Source organism: Triticum aestivum, chromosome 6B (genome assembly GCF_018294505.1).
Source record: "Triticum aestivum cultivar Chinese Spring chromosome 6B, IWGSC CS RefSeq v2.1, whole genome shotgun sequence".
NCBI classification, from domain to species: Eukaryota; Viridiplantae; Streptophyta; class Magnoliopsida; order Poales; family Poaceae; genus Triticum; species Triticum aestivum.
In genome coordinates this window covers 183,510,080-183,527,627 of record NC_057810.1, presented here as the reverse complement: position 1 = coordinate 183,527,627, position 17,548 = coordinate 183,510,080, and the positions used below count along the sequence as shown (strand labels likewise).

Genomic DNA, 17,548 nt, shown 5'->3' with positions numbered 1-17,548 from the left:
TGTAATCGTCAAGGATGATTTATATATTTCTGTATGAGCTCGTATGTTTTAAGGATGAAATTGCAAATGGCAATGACTTACCCATGTGTTTTTTGGACAAAACAAGGTCAATTTCTTACTAGCGTCTGACACATACGTATGAGTTTTCCCCACACACAAAATAACTAGTACTACCTCCGATCCAAGATAAGTGTCTCGGCTTTGAACTAAGGTTAGTTCAAAAACTAGCTCAAAGTTGCGACACTTATTTTGGATAGGAGGGAGTAATATATATGAATATTAAGTACATTATGCTATAGGAATTTTGAGCTGTATGCGTATATCCTCCATTTGCGCGCCGAGGCGAGTTGAAGATGGTTTTGTTGATCCATCCAATCCGCAGCACACCATCATTGCAGGGTGTGGCGCGCAATGGATGCAATCACTAATAATCCATCGCAGAATCCATGATCTGATTTTACAAGGGTTATTAAATTAAAAGGAGAGATTAGTTTTTTGCGGGGAAAAAGGAGAGATTAGTTAATTGACTACTCACTCAAAGCCAAGACAAAGGCATGGCTTTTGCCCTCTCACATAGATCAAGACATAGTCAAACCTGAATCAAAGTGACTATTCTCTGTTGTTGTGGTTAGTGGCTTAGTGCTCCCTCTGTAAAGAAATATAAGAGCATTTAGCTAGTGATCTAAACGCTCTTATATTTCTTTATGGAGGGAGTATATTATAATTTCAAAGACATGCCCACGGTGATATTCTTTGGACCAAGTGAACAGAAAAAGATTTTTTAGATGAGCAGGGGTGCACCGCAGCTGACCAAATGCTTAAACTGGTAGGGGAAGATGGAGAAAATCTGCTTGTCCTAGATTGGAATGTCGCAAACGTAATCCCTGTCCCTGCGGATTAATTTGCTTCGTCAGTAATCCATGCATTTGAAACATTGATTAGTTAGTTGATGATCACCATGCACACCAGTACCAGGACCAATGGTCCATCTCCTCACTCATATGCCAGCTTCTCATCAACAGCCGGTCATTTCTGCATGCATGGACCATGGACCGCTCCAATGGCAGCAGCAATGCAGTGCCACTATGCACCTTTACAAGGAGAGCTGCCATTGGGGCCTGGCCGCAGGGGCAAAAGAGAAGGGAAGGTATAGTGATGGTGACGGTGAGGGCAGAGGGGAGGACACTGCCGTGCCTTGTGCCCATGTTGGGATTACCTCACTGGCTGGGAGGCGGAGGAGCACCTGGCTGGGTTCCTTCTTCCACGGGGAGCTGCTCGCATGATGGTGATGCAGACATCATAGCAGCTAGCTGCTTGCTTGGTAGTAGTAGTAGTAGAAGAACACCTGCTATGGTGCTGGAGGCCTGCTTGCTGAGACAGACAATACATCAGTCTCTACATTATCCAAATTACACCCAAGCTGAAAGCAAATGTAATAGTATACAGGAAAAAAGGAGACGATGGAAACTGATCATAGCAAGATGCGTTTTGCATTTTGGTAGTTCATGGCAACGTCTGGGGAACATGCCCTTATAATGTTGGTCATTTATGAACTGTAAGTCAAGCGGGCAACCAAACCAGCTCATCTGGATTTTGTTGATACAGACAGGCTATGTACTCACAAGGATCTCAAACTTGTATTTTTCTTTTTTACCCACCAAACAAACAACAGACAGGATGTACATGCACAAATTATACAAGGACATTGCGCCACCAATCTAGCATTGTACACACAAAGTAAAACTCATGAACTTCTTTGTCCCAGCAATGCTGTGTACACCATAAACGAAGTGAATCTATACACTAGGGAGAAAACTTCTGGAAAAAAGGGTATCTGGCTATGCTACTTTTCTACATGGTCTTTGTATTTGCAACCAACTTCAGGTCACTCACGCTCTGATATTGCGGTGAATGTTATGGAGGCTTGTGTCGTCTCTTGTGACAACAAAGGAGAAGAGTGTGCCATGATAGTGGATAGCAACGTGGAGGATGAAGCGAAAGCAATGTTATTTTCTCTCCTCATGCTCCTGATCTTAAGGTCCATAAAGTCGCTAATTGTAGCGGGCTTGCTGATCTTCTCCGAGTCAACATCCTTTTCGCCTGTTAGCATGCTGACGACAGTTGACATAGTGGGTCGATGTCTTGTGACATCTTGTGTACAGAGAAGTCCAACTTTCAGGAACCTGCAGGCTTGTTCAATATCCAAATCATCACCCGCAGAACTGTCTATGATTTTCGCCAAATCTCCCTGCTCATAATACATCCATGTCTGCAAGAGGAGAACCCCGTTGGTAACCTCTGGGAACTGTAGCAGCAAAGAACAGAAGTCCATGAGTTAGAAATTTTTGCTCCCTCCAGTCATGCTAAGAGGTTATACACGATTTATGCATTTATGTAGAGACAAGGAAGCAGCTAATGTGCTTGCCAGTGAGCAACTAAGATGTAAGTGCATGATAATACTACCTCCGTTCCTAAATATAAGTCTTTCTAGAGATTTTCAATATGGACTACATATGGGTGTAGTTTAGAGTGTAGATTCACTCGTTTTGCTCCGGATGTAGTCCATATTAGAATCCCTAGAAAGACTTATATTTAGGAACGGAGGGAGTAGTAATCATTTTTTTGTATTGTATTACTAATTTAATAAATGAAAAATGGACATGGCATGGCTAACATTCTGAAATGCAAGAGTTGTATGCATCTACACTAGTTTTTTTTACCAGAAATCAAGACTGCTTTTATGCACTCCAAATTTCTGACATGCCAGTACCATCCATCCATCAAACTCAAATTGTAAATAACTTCAGCTAAAACTAATTCATTCATTATGGTAAAATATACTCCCTCCGTCCCATAATATAAGAACGCTTTTCAAGCTTTGTTAGTTTGAAAAACGTTCTTATATTATGGGATGGAGGGACTAATAGTTTACTTTTTACCAATAAGAAATGGGAAAAGAAGAGAAAGAAATATGGTATTCTATTTCATCTAACCTTTTCCAGAAGTATCTGATCTTCATAGGGTAATCTTGAACTGGTGTTGGATCTCCCACTGACTATTTCCAGAAGCAAAACACCAAAACTATAAACATCTGACTTCCGTGTCACTTGTCCTCGAATGGCGTACTCAGGAGCCAAGTAACCTCTGTGAAGTAAAACCGAGTAAGTAATGCCGCAAGTTTATCAGACCATAATGATCATTTATGAATAACTATGTCTTTATTTGTTATTTCAATTGTAATTGCCTCTAACTTCTCCTATGAAACAGGTGGTGTGGTTTCATCATATGTGAAAGATTCTTTTGGGGTGTATAAAATTCAACCAATTAACTTGAAATGCCAATTATAAGCAGTAGCTTCTGAAGGCACACAGTACAAAACAAAGAAACTACTCCCTCCGTCCCATAATATAAGACGTTGAGCGTATTGGATGTAATAACGTCTTATATTATGGGACGGTGGGAGAAGTAAACATGCACTGCAGATGATAATTCATTATAGGTAGATAGTTCCATAGGACAAAATTAACTTACAATGTTCCTGCAACCCGTGTGCTAATATGTGACGCATTTGGAGGTAGAAGCTTTGCTAAACCGAAATCAGAAATTTTGGGGGTGAGATCCTTATCAAGAAGTATATTGCTTGCTTTGATATCCCGATGAACAATGTGGGGATTGACATCATCATGGAGGTATGCTAATCCTCGGGCGATACCAAGGCAAATATTTACTCTACTTCTCCAATTGAACTGGATATTGCTGCGGCCAGAACCTAATAAGAAATAAGAAGAGAAAAGCTAAGGAACATTAGAATATAGACCTTTTTCAGCAAATATGTATTAAGTTTTGAAGAACAGTACGATGAAAAGAACTAACCAAGAATTACCTAGAAGTGTTTGTGCAAGGCTATTATTCTCAAGGTAATTGTAGACAAGGATCCTCTGGTTTCCTTCCACACAATAGCCATAAAGGCTGACAAGATTGCCATGAGATATGTTGGAAATTGACATCAGTTCATTCAGAAACTCCTTTAGTCCTTGTCTTGATTCTACAGATAACACCTTGACAGCAATAAGTTTTCCATTCCTTAGCCGCCCCTACACCATTATGTGATCAAACTTTAAACGTGTACATTTATTCCATTAGAATTTCATTTGGCTTATTAGTTGAAGGTTACACACACTACCTTATATACAGATCCAAAACCCCCCTCACCAATCTTGTTGGATGGGTTAAAATTTTCTGTTGCCCTTGCTAGCTCCTTATAAGTGTATCTTATTGTATTAATATCACCAGGGAGGTCTGTAAAAATTAGGTTAAGTATTTAAATACGGCAATATGAAGAAGGTGACCATATCATAGTCCACAAGAGTGTAGAACAGTCTGTATAAGAGATATCTACCTTCAGTATGCGTAGAAATTTGCTGGCGTGTTGCCCCACTTTTATAGCAGAAGAAAGGAGAACAACCCATTACTTATATTCTCAAAATATGTCTGCCTTGCCGTTGTCAGTTCAATAAATATGTTTGCACTTATGATATCCGCACAGACATTTCACCAACCTTAAACAGCTGCCATCATATCCTGAAAATAAATGAAACTTATGGTCACCACAAAGAATTATACTGAATGAGCCCTTCTACACTACCAACCAATTACTGTGAACCATCATGTTCGTTGAGTTGTCAGTCGGTGGGTCTCAAACCTAGGTTAGCTAGGTGGTTTGAGCCGAATATTTCCCTAATTAATTGGGCAACTCTGCTTCTGCGAGGGTGAATTGCAGAGCTCCCACCCTTTCATTGTTTAAAAAAAAAACGCGGCCAATCTGTTCTTTTCAGTCCAACAGCTATATTAATTGGGATTTAGTTATATTTCTCCATCAAGAGGAGGAAGTAATATTATGTTAGTGTAAACTGTGACTACGTGCAGTGCTAAAAAGAAATGGACACTTTCTGCCTTGCAACTAGCAGCTAAATTAGGCACTACTACCTTATAATTAAACTATTATCTTTTGGATGAAAGATCAAAATTGCTGGTGTACTCCAGGGTGATCTGTTCAAGCTCAGAACATGCATAGAGTTCTCATCAGATAAACATATCTAACTACTACATCAGCAGCAGAAAGCAACTAACTTAAGCTTATAGCGACTATACAAATTAGATTAGGTCCACTATGACATAAATGGTACTTTTTAAAAGTGCGGTAGAGTATCTCAGTTTATCCACCTGCGACGGCTGCTACAACTTTAATAAATGGTCAGAGCTCCATGCCACAGGTATCAACAATATATTTATCAACATTTCAAATAAACTATTCGGCAGGATGTCACACTTGGACAGGCATTACCTCGTGGATGATTTCCTGCTAGGACTTCCAACTAATCTAGGGGGAAATGGTGGTGTATTTGTCTCGACAAAGATGATTTTATAGTCTAAGTGTCTCTGCTACCGATTAAACTAATCTATCTCACACCGTCACACGCAAGAGATCGCCAAAAGGTCCACGACTCCACCCAGCAGCTTCTGTGTTCACACAGGAAACCACATTTCAGCTGCACAACACTTCTCAATACCCTCATCCAAAACCAGCCAAAACCGGCAAAACGTTGTGACGATTATAAGCTATGGCGCAGGGCCAGGTACGAAACTACAATTTTCATCAGCGAGCAAAATCAAAGCCGATTTCAGTCTCTTGGGCGACCCTGGAACTGGAACTTCATCCCACGAATTCCTCCCAAATCTCCCTCTGAGTCAACCAATCAACGCCAGAATCAGAACCCTGGATAACCCCCTAACCCCTTGGTGAGGATCAGACCTAAGGCCGTAAAGTAGAATCAAAACGCCCAATTCTTCACCAGAGAGGAAGACCAGAGCACCCAACCAAGCAGAGTAGCAGACTGACCTGACCAACCGCAGCCTAATCCACCTTCCAGCCCCGGGGAACAGCCGCCCGGGAAACTCGAATCCGACGCGATCCGAGACCGCAGAAGAAGTTACCGCCACCCTCGCAGCGCGCGCAGGCAGACAGGCACCGCTCCTCAAGCAAGCAGACCCGGCGAGTCGTCAGCGGCCGCGAGGGTTCCCGAGCACGAGCGCAGCCCTTGGACTTAGCGCAGAGGCGGCGGCGGCGGGCGGGGGCTGGGAGGAGGAGGAGGAGGAGGAGGCGGGTGGGAAATGGCGGCGTTGGACTGTGAGGTTTCGGTCCCGAGTGATTATTTGACTTGTGCTTCCGCGGTGGGGGAGGGAGGAAGAGGAGGGGAAGGAGGGACGGGGCCGCGCACGCGGGCGCCTTGAAGTGGAGGGGGCTGAGGCTGGTCAAACGCCAAGTGTTGACCACGTGGCCGCGTTGGATGGTTTTGGGTTCGGGTTAGGGTTCGATGCGGCGGCTGCCTGTCTGGGCCTCCGCCTCGGCCTCGCGTGTGGACCGGACGGGACCGGACCGGGCACATGAAAAATATTACGTACTATCTTAGAGGACCAGGGGAGAATGAGTCAGGTCCATCGGGCTCTTTGGTTCTTTGATTTGATTTGATTGATGTGGTTCGCCAAAAAGATGAAAAGGTGACAATAGCGTGTGGAATCGATGAGGTGGGGACACGTGTGTAATCGCGAAATGTAGAGACTGAAACATCTTGACTGCAGCTTCACTTACCCACGTGTCCGGGCAATATACTTGCCGCGAGTTGTCTCAGTATGCGAACCACGTGTGGTTTAGGTTGGTTGCAGTGGTGGCATCTTAATCGATATCATGCATTTAGGAATAGCAAACAAGCTGACGTGGTAAAAAATTGAAGAAGAGAGAGGGTTAGACCTGTAAAACGAGAAGAATAGGTTGTGCAATCGCAATACATTGATCGGGGCACCAGACACGTATATATGAGTACACGGGGGGTCACAACTTCGACTATACAAAGAAAACAGGAGGTGGGTGTGACGCCCCCGATTCAATCTTACACTAATCATACACGCAAATGTGTACGATTAAGATCAGGGACTCACGGATAGATATCACAACACAACTCTAGACACAAATCGAAATAATACAAGCTTTATATTACAAGTCAGGGGCCTCGAGGGCTCGAATACATAAGCTCGATACATAAGAGTCAGCGGAAGCAACAATATCTGAGTACAGACATAAGTTAAGCAAGTTTTGCCTTAAGAAGGCTAGCACAACCATCAATGATCGAAGAGGCAGGGCCTCCTGTCTAGGACCTCCTAACTACTCCTGGTCGTCGACGGTCTCCACGTAGTAGTATCCGTCGGCGGTGGCATCTGGCTCCTGGGATCCACCAACTGGTTGCATCAACCGGAAAGGAGAAAGAAGGGGGACAAGGGGGTACCAAAGCAACCGTGAGTACTCATCCAAAGTATGCAAGCATCAGATCTATAGTAAGTATGCATTAGTATCAAATGAAAGGTTTGTATCTGTGGACTGAACTATAGAAAGCCAGAATAGAGGGGGAAGGCCTAGCCTATCGAAGACTAGCATCTTCAAGCAGCTCCAAGCATCTTGCAGCATGTAGAAGAGTAAAGAATAGCATTTTAATATTTAACAAACATGTTGTAACATTAACACCCAGAGATCCTTTCTCGACCCCCTGCGAGAAAGCAATCCCGGAGCCACATATCCATCACATATCTCAAGTATCCATTTCTAGTTATATAAGCTCAGGATGCAAGTCTGAACGTCCGTTACTGTGGACACGACTATTAATAAACAATCTTTCCTGCAAGGGTGCACCACGTTTTCCAACACGTTTGATTACTCTGGCCGGACACACTTTTCTGGGTCAATGCCCCGCCTCAGAAGATCAACACGTCGCAGCGCTACCTAGGCTCAGCAGAGAGCTCCCCGCCAGTCTACATCCTAAGCACTCTCGGGTCTTGGGCCCATCGCCCGCAGCACTCCGGGTCGTTGTGCGACGAGCCGGGATGAGCACCACCTCATCATGGATGGCACAGGCCCGACAGGCCCACGATGCTGAACTGGACGTCTGACAAAGCTTCGGCTGATACTGTGACGTCGAGACCCATAACTATTCTCGCGTGGTGGTTAGTGCGTAAAGGCCAGAGGCCAACTTAGAACAAATATCAAACCTGTTAGTGCATTGGGGGCTTGCGGAGACGAGCAGAGACTCACGATAATGTGACCCCGTCGCCCCGTCTTGTGGACTTACGGCAAGGGCCCAGAATGCACGACCGTGCCTCGTAGAAAACTCGCGGGTGCTCTACGGGCCCGCCCGACTTTCACATCAACTCGCGGGTACCCCTCAGGGCCGACCCGACTTCAACAATGGTCTCAAGTAAAGTCCGGGTAACCATGTGTCCGAAACATCAAGGAGGAAAACCCGAGGAATCACCCTCGGTGGATTCCCACTCGAGGTAACCATCAAGGTGAACATATGAGGAACCACCCTCGAGGTGCACACTTGAGGGGTTGCACGACAGAGTCGTATCGGGAGTGGTGAAAGAGGAATCACCCTCGATTACCACAACCGAATAGCTACACTACAGAGTTATCATCAGGAGTGCGTTACGAGGTATCACCCTCGTCACTCGATAGTATCTCTGCAGAGTTGAGCAACAAAGGGGTGCGATGTGATGTGAGGTGTCGGGCTCTGGTCATCGATCACGTTGATCGAGTCATCGATGATTAAGCAGGGGCAATAAGGACAAGGTGGGGGTCACTGATGGATCGCTAACCAACCTATACTAAGCAGTTTAGGATGAGCAGGTAAGGTACAACAGTAGGTACAAAAGCAGGCCATGCATTAGAATAGGAGTAATCAATTACAGTAGCAAAATCTAATGCAAGCATGAGAGAATGGAATGGGCGATATCAGGATGATCAAAGGGGGGGCTTTCCTGGAAGCTCCGTTGAAAGGGAAGAAGGGTCATCGGTGACGTAGTCGATCACAGTGGCATCAGCAGCGGTCTCGGGGTCTACCGGAGAGAAGAGGGGGAACAAACAGTAAATACAGAGCAAACAAGTGCAATACTATGCATGAAAAGACAATAAGCGATGCTAGAGGTGTTCTAACGCAGTGTTACATGATACCGGTGAAGGTGAATAACATCCAGGAAAGTTTTCCCGGTTCCAAACGTCTATCAGACATATGAACCAAAGGGGAAGGGTTCGACGTTTGCTATGTCAGGGACGTGTGGCGGACAAATGGACCACGTGTTCGGATTCGTCTCGTCGTTCTGAGCAATTTTCATGTAGAAAACATTTTCATCCGACTTACGAATTATTTTCTATGATTTTTTAAAGTCTTATTAATATTCTGCAATTTAATTTAATTCAAAAAATGATTAAAAGCTAGGGGCACCTAGCATAGGGTATGCAAAAGTGCACCCAGTGGCTGACAGGTGGGCCAAGGGGTCCCAGTTGACCAGTCAACGTTTGACTGGTCAACAGGGGGTGGGGGCCCCTGTCATTGACCCGTTAGCTAATTAGGAGTTAATTAGGCAGTTAACTAAACTAATTGTGTGAATTAATTAACTTTACTAATTAATTAAATTATTAATTATTAATTTTCTATATATCTTATTTCTTTCTTTTGAAAAAGGGGGTGTGGGCCCCTTTGGTAGTGGCCCAGGGCGGCTTATTGGGCACGGGTTAACGGGCCGAGGGCGGTGACGATGCCATGGACCTAGGGTAGGGTCATAGGCCTGTCCTGTACGCCCTACCCAAGGTCACTACCCTAGAATCAAGGACATTAAAATTATAGCAAGAGATACCGACTGAAGTAACCATGGAGTGCAATACACTCGACCAGTTACCCCACTCGGATACCCCCAATGTCACTCGACCAAGATGAAGTCATTAGACCATACAAGAAACCACTCAGAAGACCTAGAGTCACTCAGGATGGCAACGGTCAGGCGTTCACTCTGTAGTCTTACAGATCATTAATAGCACTTTATAGCTGGCGTTACCAGTAACACCCTGTCTTAATGTACATTGAACCCTATAATGGGGGACGGCTGGGGTCTTGGCGCACTCTATATAAGCCACCCCCCTCCTCTGGGACAAGGGGTCACACCCCTTGTAACACACACCTATATTTCAGTCGACCGCCTCAGGGCACCAAGACGTAGGGCTTTTACCTCCTCTGAGAGGGGCCTGAACTCGTAAACTCGTGTGTACAACCTCGCCGTAGCTAGGGCCTTGCCTCCTCATACGTACCCCCTACTCTTACTATCAGACTTAGTACCACGACAGTTGGCGCCCACCTTGAGGCAAAGCATCTTGGCGACTTCTGACGAGGTTGCATTTTTTTCTGATCTTCATCAACATGGTATCCGGCGGTGGTTTGGTCATGGGCCACGAGTTCCAACTCGCCACACTCACTTTCTTCGCCGACGACTCCGCTTGGCTCCAAGAAGCCCCCCTCGATGTCGAGGCTCTTCCGATCCGCGAGGCGTCGCACTTTCACGCGAGTGCCTGCGGCGTTCTCCTATGACAGCCGTCGACTCCGTATCGGTCGGTCTTCGCATCAACTGCTCACTCCGCTGGACGCTGCTGCAAGCAATCCAGTCGGTCGCGGCTCCAATGGTGGGTGAAGCATGTAGTGGCTCGTCAGACGGCTACCCCTCAAGTCGCGGCGATCGAGCCCGATGAATTTCTCTGCGGATCAGTCAACCCGTCATCTGGATCTGCGGATACTCTCTCCGAGCGCGGGAGCAGCGACCCCGCAGCAGAAGTTCTCATGGTTGACTACCATCGCAGCCCACCTGGGTTTTGCTGCAACGATAGCAACGGCGACGGTGACGGACTGTCATACGACCATGATGAGTATGAGCCCCAACCTCTCAATTCGCAGCAGAGGGAAGAGTTACATCGCCGCAACGTGGAGGTGTTCCAGAGCCCCATCGTGGGGGAAACTGCCGAGGCTCGGGCCTTGGAAGCTGCTTGCCTGGCCATGTTGGCTGAGCGGGCGCGTTTGGAGAACCTCCAGCATTCTCTCGACGAACGCGCCCGTCGACTGATCCCCGAATCCAGTCAACGACCATTATTTCCACCTGAAACCCAGGTATACCGCACTCCGATCCAGAATCTTACAGCTGATGTACGTATAGCAGAGTCTATTCAACCATCCCGTTCAGAAGCTGGAAGAGGCTTGGAACAGATCCGAGCACTGCTCCGGGCAGCGGGAGAGCAAAACTCCGCCGTTTCTCAGTTGTGGAACAGGATTCACAACAGGTCAGTAAGGGCAGATACAGTTTAGTTGGCACACAATCCTGGGTCGCCTTTGCGACATGAAGATCATGATCGCCGTCGAGATCGGCACCTGGGAAGAGACCATGCAGATTTTGATCGTGAGTATGCCCGTGACAACCAGCGTTGAGTGCTTTCGCCCCCTCCGTGGGACGGGTCATACGCACCCCGGCGGTATGATGGCAGGCGCCCGTATGGTAATGACCGCAGAGCTCCAGTCAACCCAAGAGAGCCTGGGTTCAATGCAAGGTCAGTCCTTGTGCAAGGTCTGGTCGACCGGAACAGAGCATACAGAGAAGGGTTGGATAGAGATCGATCTAGTGGAAGCAGAGTGCATGTTTCTGGCCCCGAGTGCTTCAGAAGAGCCATCCGAGACACTGAGATACCTCACAACTTTAGGTTGGCAATGGGCGTAAGTAAGTTCACTGGAGAATCGAAGCCTGACACTTGGTTGGAGGATTACCGAGTGGTTGTGCACATTGGTGGTGGCAACGATGAGGTGTCCATGAAACACCTCCCTTTGATGCTTGAGGGTTCTGCCATAGCCTGGTTGAATCAGTTGGCCCCTGGGAGCATTTTCAATTGGGAAGAGTTAGCCTGAGTGTTTACCAAAACATTTGAGGGCACCTGCAAGCGACCTGCTGGTTTGATAGAGTTGCAGCATTGTGTGCAGAAACAGAATGAGACTTTGAGAGACTATATCCAGAGGTGGACTACCCTTCATCACACGGTGGAGAATGTGTCGGAACACCAAGCAGTTTGTGCCTTTAAAGAAGGTGTTCACTACAAAGAGCTCAATCTAAAGTTCGGTCGGACTGGAGACATGTCTCTGACTTGGATGATGGAGATTGCCACTCGATACGCTAACGACGAAGAGGAGGACCGACTTCGGATTGGCAAAAATAAGTCAGTCGCCCAGGATACCGAAGGAGGAAACTCCAGTCGGAATCAGAAATGGAAAGCTGAGGTTGTAGGTCCTGCTAAGGTAGCAGTTTTGAATCAAGGGAAGTTCAAGGGGAAGCCTAAAGGGCCTTGGACCCCTAAAAAAGTGAAAGATCAAGCAGGAAATGATGTGCTTGATTTACCGTGTCATATACACACTGTTGGGGAAACTGAACACCTATGGGTCACAAGGATCCCTTCTATGTTAGGTGGGGGATTAGCTGCACGAAGAGCAGGTCGAGCCGTTAGCACACGGGGGATTTTTATCTAGGTTCGGGCCGCAAAGATGCGTAATACCCTAGTCCTGCTTGTCTGGTTATATGTGTGTTCTTGAGCTTTTGAACTAGCTACGGTGGGTGCTTTGTTCAAAACTTCGAATCCTCTCTCCATGTGCCTTGGGCCTCCTTTTATACGAAAAGGGGTTGCCACAGTGGCACACAGGAGGTGGTAAACTACAGTGCATGACCTTATCGCTTGGCAATGTAGGACAAACACATTTAATGCGTTGCGTACATGTCCTCTTGCTTTATTGGGGATGGCAACAGAAGTCATCCCATCCTTCATCGCTCCTCCTTGCTTAGACATGCGTCTGGGTCGACGAGGCATGCAGTGCGATGCTGGCCAACTAGCTGCTGTGTTGGCACCATGGCAAGCTTCCACGAAGAACTGCATGCCGCCACGCAGGCGTCTGCTTAGTTGGTACCCCGATCGTTGCACTGGAGTGGTGGTGAGGTGGCGAAACCTTGTCGGGCGCGGGTCTGGCCGTGGCACAGTGATCATCCCCGGCAAGGCTTGCCGGGGCCTTGGAGTCATCCCCGGCAAGGGCCTTGCCGGGGGTCTTTGTCTTCTGGTACCACGTGGATCTGTGGACTGTCAATCTTCATGAGGATCTGCATGCTATCGAGCATGCGCTCTCCAGATCTTTGTCTTTAACGTTGTCCATGGTGTCAGAGCTCTCAGCCCCAAGGGTGATGGACTTGCTGGTGCCATGTAGGACACCCCGTCAAGGCCCTTTCCGGGGGTGGTCCAACTCGCCATCTACTCCTTGCGCTTCGGGTATCTGTCTTGGTAGTCTTCGTACTTTGCTTTCCAGTGCCTCACCAAGCCCTGCCGTAGGTGTGGCTGCGACTGCTCGTGCACTAGTAAGGGGTACAGAGGTAACCATACTTTTGTACACCGACAGGAGCCCCCGGGCCAGGACCACACATAAGCGCAAGGCGTAGTTGGGCCAGGCCCAAAGCAGTGCACGGGCGAGCATGGTAGAGATGGATCACCACGATCTTTCTGTTAGTTGCGCTTCACCATGACCCGCGTCGAGTGCGTGACGTGGGGGTCACGCGTGGGATGAGCGTGGCACGCATGCATCACCCCGCAGTCGATAGTAAATAGGCGGTTCGTGCTTCCCTTTTTAAAAGAAGAAGGAATCTGCAGGGGCGCTAGTCATTTACTAAGCGAACTCAGGTCACAGCTGCATGGCATCGTACCCCGCAATCACGGGGTGGAAAACGGTCATACCACCTGTCCCCACGCCCCCTTCTGCTTTGCCAGGTATCCTTCATGCCTTGGGAAGGGCAGGTAGTGGATGCAGAGGACGTGGGCATTAACATCAGGGCGGAAAACCAGGCGTTCGTTGATTGGAGGAGCGGGTCGGTTCTGATTCCCCTTGCTTCAGGAGGCCGCATTGGCCGCGCGGGGCGGCCGCCCTTTGGGCTGGGTGGCCTAGCCCCGGCCTTGCTCTTCTGTAAAGAGGGAGAGGGACAGTGCTTCTCCGCACTCGCCCTCTTCTCCCCCTCTTGCTTACCATCTTCCTCCCATTCGCCATGGTGAAAGGGCGCGCTGGCGCCTCAACGGCGGCGACGAGGGCTTCTGCTCGACAACGTGTTCCTCCCCCTTGAGAGCCTCCGGCGGCGGAGCCCGCCGCGAGGGGGAGAGGAAGGGGACGGGGCCGAGGTCGTCGCGGCACTTATACATGATCATGCCTAGATAATGTCATAATTATTCGCTTTTCCATCAATTGCTTGACAGTAATTTGTTCACCCACCGTAATACTTATGCTCTCGAGAGAAGCCTCTAGTGAAACATATGGCCCCCGAGTCTATCTCTTATCATATTTGCTTTCAATCTACTTTTGTTTGCATCTTTACTTTCTTGCATCTATATCATAAAATACCAAAAATATATCTATCTTATCATACTATCTTTATTAGATCTCACTTTTGCAAGTGGCCGTGAAGGGATTGACAACCCCTTTATTGCGTTGGTTGCGAGTTCTCAGTTTGTTTGTGTAGGTGCGTGGGACTTTTGAGGAGCCTCCTACTGGATTGATACCTTGGTTCTCAAAAACTAAGGGAAATACTTACGCTACACTTGCTGCATCACCCTCTCCTCTTCGGGGAAAACCAACGCTAGCTCAAGACGTAGCAAGAAGGATTTCTGGCGCCGTTGCCGGGGAGGTCTTCGCTCAAGTCAAGACATACCAAGTACCCATCACAAACCCATCTCCCTCGCATTTACATTATTTGCCATTTGCCTCTCGTTTTCCTCTCCGCCACTTCACCCTTGCCGTTTTATTCGCCCTCTCTTTCCCAATCTCCTCCTCTCTTTTTCCGCTTGCCTTTTTTCTGTTTGCTTGTGTGGTGGATTACTTGTTGCCATGGCACAAGATAATACCAAGTTGTGTGATTTCTCGAATACCAATAATAATGATTTCCTTAGTACTCTGATTGCTCCTCTTAATGATGTTGAGTCTTGTGAAATCAATACTGCCTTGCTGAATCTTGTTATGAAAGATCAATTCGCCGGCCTTCCTAGTGAAGATGCCGCTACTCATCTAAACAATTTTGTTGATTTGTGTGACATGCACAAGAAGAAAGATACGGATAACAATATTGTCAAATTGAAGTTATTTCCGTTTTCACTTAGAGATCGTGCTAAAGTTTGGTTTTCGTCTTTGCCTAAAAATAGTATTGATTCTTGGAACAAGTGCAAAGATGCTTTTATCTCTAAGTATTTTCCTCCTGCTAAGATCATCACTCTTAGGAATGATATTATGAATTTTAAACAACTTTATCATGAGCATGTTGCCCAATCTTGGGAAATAATAAAATTGATGCTTCGCAATTGCCCTACTCATGGTTTGAATTTATGGATGATCATACAATTTTTTATGCCGGTTTGAACTTTGCTTCTAGAGATCTCTTAGATTCGGCCACGGGAGGCACGTTTATGGAAATTACATTAGGAGATGCTACAAAATTGCTTGATAATATTATGGCTAATTATTCTCAATGGCACACCGAAATATCTTCTAGTAAAAAAGTGCATGCTATAGAAGAAATCAATGTTTTGAGTGGAAAGATGGATGAACTTATGAAAATGTTTGCTACTAAAAATACTCCTCCTGATCCCAATGATATGTCTTTGTCTTCTTTGATTGAGAATAATAATGAATCTATGGATGTGAATTTTGTTGGTAGGAATAATTTTGGAAACAATGCTTACAGAGGAAATTTTAATGCTAGACCATTCCCTAGTAATCCCTCTAATAATTATGGAAATTCCTACAATAATTCTTATGGTAATTTTAATAAGATGCCCTCTGATTTTGAGAATAGTGTGAAAGAATTTATGATTTCTCAAAAGAATTTTAATGCTTTGCTTGAAGAAAAATTGCTCAAAGTTGATGATTTGGCTAGGAACGTTGATAGACTTTCGTTCGATGTCAATTCTCTTAAACTTGGATCCTCTTATGCTAAGCATGATATCAATGAGTCTCTCAAAGTAATGAAAATCTCCATTGACGAGTGCAAGGAAAGAACCGCTAGATTGCGTGCTAAAAAAGAAAGCTTTATAAAAGCGTGTTCTTCTAATCTTCACGAAAATAATGATGAGGATCTTAAAGTTATTGATGCGTCTCCTATTAGATCTATGTTTTGCAATATGAATTTTGATGATTATGGGAGTGATGACGAATCAACTTTGCCTAGAAGGCGTCCCAAAAATTCAGAATCTTTAGATTTTAATGCTAAATTTGGTAAAAGAGAGATTGGAGAATCCTCAACTTCTAATAATATTGAACCTACTATCTCGTATTTCAAGGAATTTGATTATGGTAATTTCTCTTTAAAATGTTGTATTTCCTTGTTGCAATCCGTTGTTAATTCTCCTCATGCTTATAGTCAAAACAAAGCTTTTACCAAACATATTGTTGATGCCTTGATGCAATCTTATGATGAAAAGCTTAATTTGGAAGTTTCTATACCTAGAAAACTTAATGATGAGTGGGAACCTACTATAAAGATTAGAATTAAAGATTTTGAATGTTTTGCTTTGTGTGATTTGGGTGCTAGTGTTTCCACAATGCCGAAAACTTTATGCGATATTCTAGACTTCCATGATCTTGATGATTGCTCTTTAAATTTGCACCTTGCGGATTCCACCATTAAATAGCCTATGGGAAGAATCAATGATGTTCTTATTGTTGCTAATAGAAATTTGGTGCCCGTAGATTTTATCGTTCTTGATATAGATTGCAATCTTTCTTGCCCTATTATTCTTGGTAGACCTTTCCTTAGAACGATTGGTGCAATTATTGATATGAAGGAAGGGAACATTAGATTCCAATTTCCTTTAAAGAAACTCATGGAGCACTTTCCAAGAAAGAAAGTCAAATTACCTTATGAATCTATCATGCGTGCTACTTATGAATCAAGTGCCAAAGAGGCCACTCGTTCGATCTATCCTTGCTTTTATGCCTAGCTAGGGGCGTTAAACGATAGCGCTAGTTGGGAGGCAACCCAATTTTCCTTATGTTCTTTGTTTTTGTTCCTGTTTAGTGTTAAATTTAGTTTCTACTTCCTGTTTAGATGTGTTTTTATCTTTTGTTTAGTGTTTGTGCCAAGTAGAACCTATAGGATAAACTATGATGATGGTTGATTTGATTCTGCTGAAAACAGAAACTTTGCGCTCACGATAAAAAAATCAATAAATCACAGAAAAGAGCTTTTGCGTTGATTCTTTTTGCTTCTGATCAATAAACACATTTTGAAGTACGTAATATTTTGGTAGGATTTTTAGAGTTCCAGAAGTTTGCATTAGTTACAGATTTCTACAGACTGTTCTGTTTTTGACAGATTCTGTTTTTGGTGTGTTGTTTGCTTATTTCAATGCATCTATGGCTAATAAATTAGTTTATAAATCATAAGGAAGTTGGAATACAGTAGTTTTAGCACCAAAATAAATAAAGAATGAGTTCATCGCAGTACCTTATGTTGTGGTTTTGTTTTCTTTCACTAACGGAGCTTATAAGATTTCCTGTTGAGTTTTGTGTTGTGAAGTTTTCAAGTTTTGGGTAAAGCTTTTATGGACTATGGAATAAAGAGTGGC

At 45.3% G+C, this 17,548-nt stretch overlaps 1 protein-coding gene across 1 annotated transcript; it reads right to left on the bottom strand.

Annotated features, from left to right (window-relative positions):
* Positions 1-1,615: 1,615 nt before the first annotated feature.
* Positions 1,616-6,217, bottom strand: LOC123136479 (cold-responsive protein kinase 1). Its single transcript, XM_044555849.1, has 7 exons — positions 5,900-6,217; positions 4,400-4,581; positions 4,184-4,299; positions 3,884-4,094; positions 3,532-3,769; positions 2,994-3,144; positions 1,616-2,305 (listed from the first exon to the last, which is right to left on the bottom strand). The coding sequence occupies exons 2-7, from the start codon at positions 4,467-4,469 to the stop codon at positions 1,886-1,888; spliced, it is 1,206 nt and encodes a 401-aa protein (XP_044411784.1). The 5' UTR covers positions 4,470-4,581; positions 5,900-6,217; the 3' UTR covers positions 1,616-1,885.
* Positions 6,218-17,548: the final 11,331 nt, after the last annotated feature.

Coding starts and splice junctions, on each gene's coding strand:
- LOC123136479 (XM_044555849.1), bottom strand. CDS start 4,469: ATGGGTTGTTCTCCTTTCTTCTGCTATAAAAGTGGGGCAACACGCCAG. Junction 4,095..4,183: donor GTTTTGGATCTGTATATAAG/GTAGTGTGTGTA, acceptor ATAATGGTGTAG/GGGCGGCTAAGGAATGGAAA. Junction 3,770..3,883: donor CCTTGCACAAACACTTCTAG/GTAATTCTTGGT, acceptor ATTTCTTATTAG/GTTCTGGCCGCAGCAATATC.